Raw genomic sequence first — 14682 nt, 5'->3', positions numbered from 1 at the left:
CCAATCTCCCACGATCAAATCTCATGAAAAGTTTGTAGCTGTTTAAGTCACCGCACCTCCGTGGAAGAAAATAAATCAAAGTTCTTTCGTGGTCTGCTGGCCCCGGATCAAAGGGATTATCAGCAAGCGCTGATGGCCCTGCCCTGGGCTCCAAATATGGAATATTACTGTCCTCCTGCGTCTTTCGTGGTTCCGCTAAAGTTTTGCGTGATCCTCAAGTGTTTTGACGATTCGATCATTAATCTCCAGGTAGATAACAGGCTTACTGCCCCAGGGTTGTCCCTGGTAGCCACATCCCACAATTTAAATTCCGCGGCGTCCCAGACTTTTATGTCACAGGAGTCAAATCTAAACCTGGATCCTGACCCTTTATCTATTTTAACAATGTCCTGAGTCGTCGCTCAGCATACTTAACATCCTGTTTCTTTATACTTGATTTTAAGATATCTAGTGTACTCCGCTTCTCCATGGACAGTGAAGACCCCATTATTAGCGAGTTCCCGGTTGCTCACCTTAAGGTGTTACCCGTCTGGACTGTTTCAGTGCTCCACACTGGCCAAAATTCGTCCAAATGGGCGTCGCTACGGCTGCTTCTATCCAGCAGTTATGACCCTGAATATCAGGGTTTGCCCTGAGAGGTGTGGGTCCTTCTCAAGTTGGGCGCCATTTGTAGCAATTAAGGCACGGACCCCGTTGATGAGGCAACAAGCAAGATCACCTTTATTGAGAGGATGCAAACCTTATATAGTGTTCCTCTTGAGCTCTACAAAGCGCTCTTCTGCCCTGCTTGCTTAACTTATGACACAATGGGATTGCTCGATTCTGTGGTTTTAAAAGGTGGTTGTTAAAAACTGACCAGCACTCATGGGCTCCTAAGCCCTCAAAGGCAGATTCCCAGGAGGCACTGCTAAGTAGCTCCCTGAGTAGCTTAAAGTTTGCTCTTTTGAAATCTGGGATAGGAACTCTGCTGTCCTTTTTTCTCATTACACTCAAAATTTTAAACTCAACCATTTCTTGATCACTGTGGCCAAGACAGCCACCTGCCAGATAAGCTAGATGCAGCCATCACAACCCCCACTGGTGGTTACGGCTTGATCAGAGTTACAGGTAAAGGTCAGGTTTGGATGGGGGGGAGGGGGGAAGCACAGAGTCACGCTCATCTGTTTTCATTATATTATGGGATTGGGTGATAGAAACTATGAAATGTTCCTCTGTATAATGGAAAACGCTTGCAATAAGTGGCTAGTTGCTCAACACAACTAGGAAAACACATCTGTGAACTACTCTTTCTACTCCTTTTACATAAGTTTTACCCAGAATTGCTGCTACTCTACATCTGGACTTAACATTAATGGAGATCGAAGTCACCTAAGTGCTCGGAGGATCATTGGGTCAGTTTTCTGTAAAAACAACTCTAAATGTCAGACTAAGTCATGACCTAAAGGTTATTTTCTTAAGTAAATTAATTACAGCAGCTTACTTCAATGAATCTAAAATGCTTTCCTCCTTTAAAGATTTGGATTAACTTCACCAGCTATACATTTCGTTATTCTACTCTGACTTTTAGCTATCACGAAGATACAAATCCAAGAGACAAATAGAGACTGTTTAAAAACTTGCTGTGCTTAAGTCTTATTACAGACCTCATTTCAGGACAGATTCAACATTTGATCTTTGTGCCCTATTCTGCTCTTCTGTTTTGCACCAGAGGAAGCTTAACATCAATTTGTGCAGTTCTTTGAATCAAAAAAATGTTTTTGCAGCAGAAGGAATTAGGTATAATTACCAAGTGAAGGTTGCTGAGATTAATCGACCTGTCTGCTATGTGGAGCAGGCCTGGCTACCGAGACCTCTAACTGAAAAAATTAACTTATCACTTACATTTGGCATCTATAAGCAGACGTGAGCATAAGTCATTAGTTTTGGTTTTGTATCTAAAATAGTCTGGGTATTAGGCATTTAATTTCAAAAATCAAAAGCATGTATTTTATCTGATGATGCTAAAGCCAGTAGAGTGAGGGTACTTGAATATTATATGTCTGCTAGTATGTTTTGCAGAGTATTTGTATGTCTATAGGTGTTGATGGCACTACAGATGAACACATGCACAAATTATCATGATCAAATAGTTGTGGTCTGAATTTAGCTAGAAAAACATGGTTTTTAACTTTCTATATTAGATACCTACTAGTCAGGTTTCACTGTATTCAGCCCTGTTGCTTACCAGTAGTATGATATAGAAGACTAATTTAGAATTACATTGAACTAATACAGTCCTGTGGCTTTGGAAGATGATAAAATCTACTAGAAGAAGTAATGAGAAATACTTCTCTTGTTCTCCTTATTTAAAAAGAGTCTAGAGAGTTTGTTGATCGCTTCCTGTGAAAGTTTTCTCAAAAAAAAAAATCTGAAGTTTTTAATGTAAACATTCAAATACAAAGTTGAAAAACAAATTATGAAAGGATATCAGATTCTATAAACCAACTTTGACTGTATATTATTCAATTATGAGTTTCTCTCCTGTTTTTAGATGCAAAATCCTGACACGTTATCAGCTATGTCAAACCCTAGAGCAATGCAGGCTTTGCTACAGATTCAGCAGGGCTTGCAGACACTAGCAACAGAAGCACCAGGACTTATACCAGGGTAAGAATTGGTCATACAAATGTATACAAGAGCTTTTCTCTTGTGTTTGGTTTTTTTTTTCCAGCTTTTTGTCTTTAATTTTTACACATAGATGTTTATCTAGTTTTTACAGACTGTTCCCCTTGCATTTTCTAGTTTCACTAAACTTGTTTTAGAATCCGTCACACTTTTGTCTGCAATGTACTTTTAAGCAATGATGGTTATGATCTTTGTCTTGGTGCTTTACTTAATTTGTCATCCATTTTTTATTTGATAGAATTTTTACTTAATAATTACATATAATGGAAAGAGATATTACAACTAAGCCATTTTCTATGTCAGTGATGTATTTCTCTTTGTTATTTGTGCAGATTCAATCCTGGTTTAGGTGGATTGGGAAGCATCGGAGTTCCTACAGGGTCCACTGTACCTAGTTCTGTTACTAGTGAATGTACAAGTCCAACATCAGGGGCTGCTGAACCTGGTCACCAGCAGTTTGTCCAACAAATGTTGCAGGCACTTGCTGGTGCAAATGTTCAGGTAAAGTAGATCACTGTATTCTGGTTGGGGGGGGTGGGGGTGTTCGGGGTGTTTGTTGGTTTTGAGTGGCTGGTGGTTTGTTTGTTTGTCTGTTTGTTTTTTTTGAATATCCAACAGAATGCTTCTGGTCAAAGGAGAGCAAAGGAAGATTAAAAGTGATGTTCTAGCTGTGCAAATAAATGCTGGGAAAACATCATGTTTGACTAAAAATGTCCTCTAAATGGTTGATTGTTATACATTTATATTCATATCCTTGTGTGCCTGGAAAGAAGCAGATTAAGGTGTTAAAGGGAAGACTAGTTCCCTGGCAAGTGAAATGTGGGCTCAAACAAGAAAAGAACTTAAGCGTACTGAACATCATTATCTCTGTACTTTGTATCTTTGTTACTGGTTATTACTCTGTAGCTGTGACAGCCTCTGTTCCACACTTCACAATAGCCACGCTCAGGTTATTTGGGTCCTAAATTTCTCGCATGCTTCCCTGACATCCTGCAGGTTGACTGCAGAGTGTACATAGTGTTAACGTGCCAAGTGGGATTCAGGCTTTCTGGAGGGCTCCAGAAGTCGAGCAAAGGTGGCAGCTTTAGAAGTAAATGTAGGGTGGTGAGCAAGACTGGATTTAAAGGGGTCACACCCGTAACAGTGTAGGGGTATCTCAAGAGTGCTGTGTGAAACAGCACCATTACACTGTGGTACATATCTAGTATAATTGCAGACTGCTGGTAAAAGGTACAGCACTGCTCTTACCTCCTCTGTTGCCACAGAATAAGGCAGTTCAGCTTACTGATCTGAAAGAAAAATGTTATTTTATGTAACCATGAAAAAGTGGTGGTAGAATCATAGAATCACTAGGTTGGAAAAGACCTCTTAGATAATCGAGTCCAAGTATTCCTGTCCACCACTAAACCATGTCCCCGAGCACCTTGTCTACCCATCTTTTAAATAACTCCAGTGATGGTGACTCAACCACCTCCCTGGGCAGCCTGTTCCAGTGCCCAATGACCCTTTCTGTGAAAACTTTTTCCTAATGTCCAGCCTAAAACTCCCCTGGCGGAGCTTGAGGCCATTCCCTCCTGTCCTGTCCCCTGTCACTTGGGAGAAGAGGCAAGCACCCTCCTCTCCACAACCTCCTTTCAGGTAGTTATAGAGAGCAATGAGGTCTCCCCTCAGCCTCCTCTTCTCCAGGCTAAACAATCCCAGCTCTCTCAGCTGCTCCTCATAAGACTTGTTCTCCAGACCCTTCACCAGCTTTGTTGCTCTTCTCTGGACTCGCTCCAGAGCCTCAACATCCTTCTTGTGGTGAGGAGCCCAGAAGTGAACACAGTATTCGAGGAGCGGTCTCACCAGTGCCGAGTACAGAGGGAGAATAACCTCCCTGGACCTGCTGGTCACGCTGTTTCTGATACAAGCCAAGATGCCATTGGCCTTCTTGGCCACCTGGACACACTGTTGGCTCATGTTCAGTCGGCTGTCAACCAACATCCCCAGGTCCATCTCCTCCAGGCAGCTTTCCAGCCAGACTTCTCCTAGTCTGTAGCACTGCATAGGGTTGTTGTGCCCCAAGTGCAGGACCCGGCACTTGGCCTTGTTAAACCTCATGCCATTGGTCTCAGCCCAGCGGTCCAGCCTGTTCAGATCCCTTTGCAGAGCCTCCCTACCCTCCATCAGATCAACACTTCCACCCAGCTTAGTGTCATCCGCAAACTTGCTCAGGGTGCACTCGATGCCTTCATCCGGGTCATTTATAAAGACATTGAACAGGACTGGACCCAGGCGTAGCTGTAGGTAACCATGTTCCCATAGATATTTTTATCCTGCCAGATCTTATGCTACCAATTCAGTGTTCTGTTTCGTTTTGCTTGGGGGAAGCAGATGAGAGGGGAGAGGAATGTTTAAATTTCAGCTAGTATATTTGCATTTTATTGGTTTGGGAGTATACGCAGTTTTTAAATACTAGTAGGAATTTCTCAACTGACGAAACTTTAAGTAGGACAAACGGAAAATTAGCAGTAGCTGCAAAAATCTTGTGTTGATATGTAAACAGTCTCACTCATTTCAAAAAGTGGCTTCTTATATTGCTCTGACCCTATATACCTAAAGCATATTATTTTCATATAATTGTTCTGTTTAAAAAATTCCTCCAAGTTGAAGATCATACAACTGAAATTATTGAGAATTTTGCCATTAGTTTATGAGCAATTTATTTGAGCAAGATCAACTCATAAAGCACAGCTGTCACTTAGCTTTAGTCTGAAGTTACTAGAATTTTGGTAAATTTAGTCAACAAATACTTGGAGAATTAAAGAGGTAACTTGTGTCAAGGGAAAAAAAGCGCCTACCACATTCACTGTTGCCAACAGTGAAATTCTAAAAGCCTGCTGTCCCATGTTACTAGATTAGACTCTTTCATTAAAAAAAATTAAAAAGAAAAAGTCTGCATGCACATCTTGGGACACATTTATCAGATTTAACTGTTCCTTTTTTATCAAACAAGCAGGTCTTCTTGTAGTTAAAAAATGTCACGTAAGCAAAGATATTAAAGATATTAAAATTTGAGACTTGCTTGATCAATAATTCAGTTGTGAATGAAATTTGCCATAGTCTAGTTTGGGAAACTTGAGAAAGATGCATTCAGAAATTAGGAAAGACAAGAAATGGTTCATAACCAGGTATGTTTAAATCCTGTACTTTGCCAAATGTGTATTATGCTTTTACAGCTTGAGATTTTTCTTCTTAGCAGTTACAAAATCCAGAAGTTAGATTTCGGCAACAACTGGAGCAGCTGAGTGCAATGGGCTTTTTGAACCATGAAGCAAACTTACAAGCCCTAATAGCAACAGGAGGAGATATCAGTGCAGCTATTGAAAGGCTGCTCGCCTCTCAGCCTTCATAGCAGTGTTTCTTTAACTTGAAAAAATGTAATTTATTTTTGATAATAGCTCTTAAATCTTTAAAATAGTTGCTTTATTTCATTCTGACTCTTGGGATTGTCTTGTTATAACTAAAATCAGTCATGCATTTTAAGGTCAAGTGCAGTAGTTTTCTTCAAATGGGGAATTGATGCATTTTCACGCAGTTGCATGCATCACTTGTTCTTCATTATGTCTTAATTTTTTTGAAACAATATCAGCTTTTACAGTTGGTTGACCAGGCTTTGACTTACAACTGTCCAATTTATTTACTACTAAACGATTAGCCTTCAGTAGTAATTTATGTAGGGTACAAAATAAAAAGGAAAAAATTGAAGGCTATAATTTGTGGGTACCAGTGCTGCTTATGGTGATTTCAGCATGTATTTTTTGCTAGCAAAATGCTGTAAGATTTATACCACTTGAGTAATCTACCATTTTTACTTTTATTTGTATGAAGTATAAACACAACATATACAACAGAGAGCTCATTTCCAGAAATTTACACATTGCAGTAGAATGAAATGATAAGTAAACAAAAAAGGCCAGGGGAAAAAATAAGTAGTAAGACATGGTTTTTAGTGTAGAATCTTCCAGTGTCTTTGGTAAACATCTCCGAAAAAATGCTTAGGCAAGTTCATTTAAAATACATTAGAATTGCTGTTCTAGTTATATCTTCACATCTGGCCATAAAGAAACTTGCACTGTAACATTATCTCATTGCAACATTGTTACAGACTAACTGTAAATTACCTTTGTGCAAATTAAAGGAGCACTGCCTTGTGCTCTGAAACTGTTTCTGAGGCATTTTGGCTTGTTCCGTTGCGATTCTAACATGCGTTATGATTTGTAATTGGAAACTTCACTTTCAGCCACTGTCATGTGATATTCTCATTCCTTTTAACCACCGTATAAAAACATACTGTATATCTCATGAGTTTTTATTGGTAGTTACCTCTTGTGCACAGGTAATAAATGAATTTAAAAGTATTTAAGCATCTCGTTTCAGTGTGTTTGCAATTGGTGATTATCCAGCTTTCAAGACAACTGACCTTTCAAGGGATTTACGGGTTTTGGGCTAAGATTAGCAAACAATACTTGGAGTATAAAGTGGAGGACAGAGAAGAAGGGTCATATGATACTGAAGACTATTTAGATAAAGTAGTGAAATAAAGCACTCCACTGTGTGTTACTGAATAGCATTTGCTTTGTATTGGTCTTTGGTGTCAGTGTAACTGAACATTCTGATTTAATTCTTGTATTGCATTAGACACTTCATCTGAACAATCTTTTGATACAAATATAAATCCAGTTTGCTCTAGAAAACATTGCTTGCAAATAGTTTAAACCTACTGGCCTTGACTCAAAATTGTTAATGAGTTAAATGAAACAAATTTATAATGGAATGTAAAGGAGGATGTTAAGCACACATTCTTTTACATACAACAGAATTAACAAAACTCTTGGCAAAGCCAACCATGCAGATTTTACGGGGAGTAACTGCGTTGTATTCTCCTCTCACAATTTTTTGCTGCCCAGTAATCTTGTCTCTTAATAGTAAGTAAATAGATCAAATACTACTGATGCACAGTACTGGGTAAAGTTCAAGAAAATCTCTTGGTTGTGAGGCCTCTCTGTCTCTGGATCAAAGTCTCATAGATATAGCAACATATAGTATTAAACAAACAAATAAATTAAAATAGAATCTGCTGGTGATTTGAGTTTTATATGATCAAAGCCTTTTAAAATACTTAAAAGTTTGGATAGGAAATTATTATTACATTTGTTTCCTAGCCAATGATAGTAAACCTGTAAGGGGCTAGATCTTCATAGTGCATTCTGTTTGGGTAGGTAGCTTTCACTCCACTGAGTGTGAAGCTGTGATAGGGAAGTGATAGCGAATAGTTTCTGTAGAATAATCACTACCTTTTCACAATTAGTTTCACAATTACTTTTAGGATCTTCAAAGTAACTAATTTGACTTGACCTTATAGCATGCCTTATAAGAACTTTGCTTTAAAAAAAGTGAGATCTCTGGTCATTCAGAAGGTATATCCTCCTAAGAATACAATCCATAACTTGCAAAAAGGCCACTGTCAAATGGAAAGGGCAAAGCTGAAGTAGGGAAAAGAGTGATTTTTGCCCAGCTTTACTAAGATACTAAAGCACTGAATCTGACCTCCATGAACATTCTTTTGAGACAAGAACCAGATTACATAAGTAAAACAGATATGTAATATTTAAAGTCAAATTTTATTAGAATTTAAGAAAAAGTAAAATTTAACCTAAACTGTACAATGGACCATTGAAGTAAGTTTACTACTTGAGGTACAATCAGTAGTTAATTTGATTATGTAACTATTGTCAACTAGTAATAACAATTAGTAATTGAGTAGCAGTAAAACACTGAGGCACTTTAGTGTAGGTGTAATTTTGGTTTTGTTGGAGAAGACCTTAACTATTAAAAGTGGCAGTAAGTGGAATAAGGTTTGTAGCAGGGGTAAAACATTATCTTTAATACTTCACACTTTAATCGCATAATAGAATTTTTGTTTGCACACTCTCACCACTCTCTAGCCTTTTAGGCACTCATTTTTGAAAATGTCCCGTTTGATTTTGGTTATAAAGCATTTGAAATTTAATATTACTGCTTAGTAATATATCACACAGCTGCTTTCCTATCACTGTGTAGTTTCCCAAATTATTTAGTTTTATTGTGTCTGACAAAAGTAAGCATAAGTCTGCATTTAATAGTGGGTATATTAGAAAAGCTCTTTGCTTGTAAAATGGTATACTGGGAAAATGTGAACACTTCATTAAAGCCAAAGGTACTAGAAAAGGGTGCCATTTCTTTAATTTTCATAGTGACTAAATTTGCATGGCAACATTAAAAATAATAATCCATGTACAACTGTATATGGGGATGATTCTATTCAGGTCTGACTTGTACAGTCTCACAGAAACTATCTGCAGAGTTTTCATGAAGTTAAGCTAGAAGGTATCTCTTGTATAACAAGGACTTTTAAAAAAACCCCACAATTTGGCAATTGAAAAGAAGTTTTTAACCTTAAATCCTGTGAGTTATGTAACTGTGATCAGAAAATTCTGAATATAGCAAAAAAAGTTGAAATATGTATTTGAAATTGTTTGATCTTAGATTTTAAAGCAGCTATCCATAAGCGTATATTGGACTGGGTATAGGCTGAAGCTGAAGAGTAAAGCAAGCCAGAAAAAGAAAGTAAAGGTGAATATCCAACTCTGAAAAGAAATGAGAATTACTTTGTTTTGTGTTGTGAGGGTTTTTTTGAGTGTTTGTGTTTGTTTGTTTTAAAGAAGGAAATATCCAACAGTCTTGTACTGACTGATTTGCTGTTCAATGCATTTTATTGATGGGTGTGCTTTACACATGAAAGATGCTAATTCAAAGCAAATAGGATTCCCCTTACACTTTATCTCCAAGCTTTCCAGAGAGTTGTATTTTGTATATAGTCTCTCCGCCACCACTTCCCCCTCCCCCCCTTTCCTTTCCAGCTTGGTGTTCAGTGCATATAACAAAAGTTCATGAAGTCTTAGACCCTGGTACTTGTTCAAAATCTGTCAGTGAGCCAGCAGTAGTGTTGTCATTCAAGTTCCTGCCTTTTGTACTTGTAAAAAAATAAATATACTGCTTTTTTACAGAGCTGTAAAATATTTCATCACTGTGCCCCTCTCCATGTTTGACAGAATGAAAATTAAAACTAAAGAATTTCAATACCTGTGTGACCCTTGATAGGATTTTTAAAGGCAAGCTGAGCTCAGCTTCACTTTGACCCACACTAATGGCAATTTTAAACCCGTGGAGAGAAGTGTTTAAACAATGGTGATAGCTTTTGAAAATTTCATCTTACGGTGTCCCTTACAGTCATGATAGTAATATTAAGAGTAATAAACCAGCTCTTAATATTGTAATCCATTTAAATATTGTGGAAAAATAAGTTGGTTTGATTAACTTTGATTAACAGACTGACAGCAGGGGAAAATAAAGTATCTTTTTTTTTTTTACAGACTCTTGAAATAAAATTTATAATGCAAGTAAGGATGTGATTTGAAAGTGAAGTCAAACTAGACTGTCTCCTGCTAAAATCTCTGTCTTAGAGAGTTTCTATATTAGCCACCATTCTTTGACTCCAATTAAATTCTAATATAGCATAAGGAAGTGCCATGAGCACTTCCTTAATTCCTGAGAACAGCAGCAACTGAATATCTTCAGAAACTCTGACCTATCATCTATGAAGTTATTATATTGATCTGTCTGGAGAATTAGTGCTGAACAGTAGAGTTCTGTTAATAAAGGTATACTTTCAACATCTGTTTTCAGATTTAACTGTAATGTTAAATGTCATATTTGTTATGTCTGCTGTAACCCTGCACAGTGGCAGTACTGTACATGTGCTCACTTCAAGTTATGCAAGGGATTGGATGTAGTTAAACTAATGGCCTGCGTGCATATTTATACATATATATACATATATATATTTTACTGACAAGGCTTCCTAAAATAAAGAAATAAAAGCATTAAACTGTGGAGGTGTGTTACATCAAAAAGCAAATCCAAAATTAGTTATCATAAATCAGTGACTGAAATGTCTGCAGTCAAATTAAAATTAGAATCATAGAATTGTTTGGTTGGAAAAAATCTTTGAGATCATGGAGTCCAACCATGCCTGTCCACTACTAAACCATATCTCTGAGCAATAAAAATAAATATAGGTCTGCAAGATAAAGGACTTCAGTTGCTAAAGGGGCTAAGCATACGTTTCTTGGACCTGTTGTTAGTGCTCGGTGTGTCATCAGCAAGTTTTGGCATTGTCTACTTTATTTGAAACATACTGCTTTAGAAGTTAATAAAATGACTCATTTCTCCCTTGTGCTGGACTATTTGCATAGTTATAAAGAGAGTTCATGGAAGAGAGTCAATCAGATAATTCCCACATGCAAATTAAAGATCTTTCAATTAATATGTCAGGATGTGTGTGAAAACCATGCTGACGTGGCAGAAGATATCCCCAGTGGCAGTTCAGCTCTTTGCCTGTGTGCCAAAGCATCTCTTTGTCTGGTTTTGCTTTGCCACTGGTGGCCTCTGCTTAGGCAAAAGAGGGTGGTGGAAGAGAGCAAAAAGGGAAGTTTATTAGAAATCTCTATTGCAATGTTACTTGCAGGGCGGGGAGCATTGTCTTACTCTTAATTTTGTTTCAGGCAAAAGTCAACCCAGTTGACGAAAAAGCTGTGTCTTGCCACATCAGGGTAAAATGTGAGAAAAATCTGATTTCCAGAAAGCACTTTTCATAAGGCTTTCCTTGCTTCTCTGTCTGCAAGTAGTGGCCCTGCAAAACAGCTTCTAAAAAGCAGATATGAGTAGAAAAGGACTCGTGATACTTGGTGATACCTTAGATTATATCTGACAAAAATAAAACAGCATCAGATCTTTAGATTTCACAGATACAAACTGGTCATCAACTTCAAAATCAAAATTCAGTATTTCCATGGGTATAAAGGTGCCATATGCTTTGCTCCTTTATAGAAGTATTATATCTTTCCCTCAAGCATGGGGAACATTAAAGAATGGACACCAGAGAGCATGGAACTTTGTTTTCTACTGTAGCACCACGCTAGCTTTCTAATCTCTGAATGAATTTTCAAAACCAGCTCTTGCATAGAAGAAATGCCAAACCAAAACAGTTTTATTTGACTTGTCAGCTACTCCTTACTCCTGAACTGGGACCTGAATTAAAGGCCTGTAAGTAGTCTGAAAAACAAGAATCTCTATGTGAGTATGTCAGAACTCCCCCATGAAGATATCTGCTGTGCTGACATCATTCTGACACCCTCCCTGGGAAGCTGCAATACTCCTAGCAGCTGCTTCTCGGGGAGAAAACTCACTGTTTGCTTTAGGGAAAAATAATAGATAATAAAAATACTGTTTGCTCTAGTAGCAGCAGTGACTGTCACAAACCCCAAACTATTTTAAAGAAAATGAGAAAATAATCTTAGTTGAATGCACTGAAATTATGTTTTTGGGGTTTTTTATTCTCAGACACTTTCAAAGTAATTAAATGAGTGACTTTCACAAACAGGATAAATGTCCTACAAGCTAATCAAGAAGATGACCTGGTACTGGCTTTGGTATTAATATCTCTCAGTTATATTTATCCCATTACCTGAGCAAAAAAACCACCACCACCACCACTAATAATAATAAGGTCCTGGAAAGCCAAAAGGTGGGTTGGGTACAATTCCAGCCAGCCCACTGGGAGGTCTTCCTAGTAGTTGCTCTGTTTCCTACTGCTGAAGTATCATGGAGCACGACCTTATTTCATTAACTAAGTACAAATCTGAGAATCATGAACACCTATTATAAGGCTCACTGCTTTTTCCCTGGAGCTCATGACAAGATTCCGTACCATACTGTTGGAGCAGACCTAATCTATCCCTTTCTTATCTCTGCTTTTAGGGCAAATCACTTTCATAGAATCATAGAATTGTTAAGGTTGGAAAAGACCTCTAAGATCATCAAGGCCAGCCATCAACACAATACCACCATGCCTTCTAGACCATGTCCTGAAGCACCACATCTACACGTTTTTTGAACGCCTACAGGGATGGTGACTCCACCACTGCCCTGGGCAGCCTGTTCCAGTGCTTCACCACTCTTTCAGTAAAGATTTTTTCTCTAATAGCCAATCTAAAACTCCCTTGGTGCAACTTGAGGCCATTTCCTCTTGTCCTATCGCTTGTTACTTGGTTAAAGAGACCAGCACCCACCTTGCTACAACCTCCTTTCAGGTAGTTATAGAGAGCAATAAGTCTCGCCTCAGCATCGTCTTCTCCAGGCTAAACAATACCAGTTCCCTCAGTTGCTCCTCATAAGACTTGTGTTCCAGACCCTCTACCAGCTTTGTTGTCCTCCTCTGGACATGCTCTAGCAGCTCAATATATTTCCTGTACTGAGGGGCTGTTTTACCACAAAGGGGGGCTTTTAGCAAAAATCATCATAAATGCCCAAATTCTCAAATACTCTGTGAAATCAAGTTTTACTCAAGTTATTACAGCAAGAAAGAAAGCAAATGATTAGTAGTGATCAACAAGTTAACAGCAACAGCTTGTAAGGGCAATGTGTCTAATCATTACAAGAGAATAAGTACAGTGATTAAAAAGATACATCACCGATTGTTTTCTTATCATCCAGATCTGCAGGGGTGTGGGCTTTGTTTTTCACAGTGAGGATTTTGAGAGGCAATTGGGAAGCCCATGTGGTGCCTCTACCCATGGGTGAGGTCTCCCCACCATTGCTGCGAGGGGCTTAGCCTTTATACCATTGAACAAACAACTTACATCACCCCCAAAATGCAGAGTTTCTGGCCCCAGCTGCTTACTGCCTCTTTCTCACACTTTCTTGTGCCAAGAACAGCACAGCACAATCACACTGTCACTTCAGAGGCCCAAAACTGAATGCAGTATTCGAGGTGCAGTCACACTAGCGCTGAGTACAGGGGGACAATCCCTTCCCTACTCCTGCTGGCCACACCATTTTTGATACAAGCCAGGATGCTGTTGGTCTTCTTGGATACTTGTGCACACTGCTGACTCATGTTCAGCTAGCTGGCTGTCAACCAGCACCCCCAGGTCCTTTTCTGCTGGGCAGCTTTCCAGCCACACAAGACTAGCATTGCATGGGGTTGTTGTGATCAAAGTGCAAAACTCAGCACTTGGCCTTGTTTTATCTCATACATTTTGCCTTGGCTCGTAGATCCAGCCTGTCCAGGTCCCTCTGCAGAGACTTCCTTGCCTCAAGCAGATTGACATGCCTACCCAATTTGGTGTCATCTGCAGACTTACTAAAGGAGCACTCAATCCCCTCATCCAGATCATTGATGAAGATATTAAATAAGACTGGCCTCAACACTGAGCCCTGGGGAACACCACTTGTGACCAACTGCCAACTGGATATAACTCTGTTCATCACAACTCTCTGGGCTTGGCCAGCCAGCCAGTATTTTACCCAGTGTAGAGTATACCTGTCTAAGCCATGATTCACCAGCTTCTTTAGGAGAATGCTGTGGGAGACAATGTCAAAGGCTTTACTGAAGTCCAGGTAGATAACACCCCAGCCTTTCCCTCATCCACTAGGTGGGTCACCTGGTCATAGAAGGAGATCAGGTTGATCAAGCAGGACCTGCCCTTCATGAACCCATGCTAGCTGGGCCTGATCCATTGGTTGGCCTGCACTTACCTGGTGAATGCATTCAAGATGAACCACTCGATAATCTTTCCTGGTACTGAGGTCAGGCTGACAGGCCTCTGGTTTCTTAGATCCTCTTTCTGGCCCTTCTTGTAGATGGGCGCCATATTGGCAAGCTTCCAGTCATCTGGGACCTCCCCTGTTGACCAGGATTGCTGATAAGTGATGGAGAGTGGCTTGGCAAGCTCCTCCACCAGCTTCCTCAGTACTCTTGGGTGGATCCTCATCCAGTCCCATAGACTTGTGGGTGTCCAGGTGACATAGCAGGTCATTGAATTGATGTGCGGGCATATGATATAGAGGAAAAGTTAGAAAAACTTAGAAGGCTTA

The 14682-nt window shown here is 39.2% G+C and overlaps 1 protein-coding gene across 6 annotated transcripts in view; it reads left to right on the top strand.

The window, feature by feature from the left end:
* Positions 1 to 10422, top strand: part of LOC138732940 (ubiquilin-1-like) — a 39111-nt gene extending 28689 nt beyond the window's left edge. For 2 of the 6 annotated variants that reach the window (XM_069879736.1, XM_069879734.1), the window contains exons 9-11: positions 2531 to 2646; positions 2997 to 3165; positions 5903 to 10422. In XM_069879736.1, coding sequence (XP_069735837.1) covers positions 2531 to 2646; positions 2997 to 3165; positions 5903 to 6058 — 441 coding nt within the window. In that variant the 3' untranslated portion in view covers positions 6059 to 10422. Of the gene's footprint in view, positions 1 to 2530; positions 2647 to 2996; positions 3166 to 3282; positions 3567 to 5902 lie in introns of those variants that run through there. The other 4 variants (XR_011339343.1, XM_069879737.1, XM_069879735.1 and 1 more) reach the window with 4 other exon arrangements.
* Positions 10423 to 14682: the final 4260 nt, after the last annotated feature.

Source organism: Phaenicophaeus curvirostris, chromosome W (assembly GCF_032191515.1).
Source record: "Phaenicophaeus curvirostris isolate KB17595 chromosome W, BPBGC_Pcur_1.0, whole genome shotgun sequence".
Lineage (NCBI taxonomy): Eukaryota > Metazoa > Chordata > Aves > Cuculiformes > Cuculidae > Phaenicophaeus > Phaenicophaeus curvirostris.
This window is presented reverse-complemented; position numbering and strand designations above follow the sequence as displayed.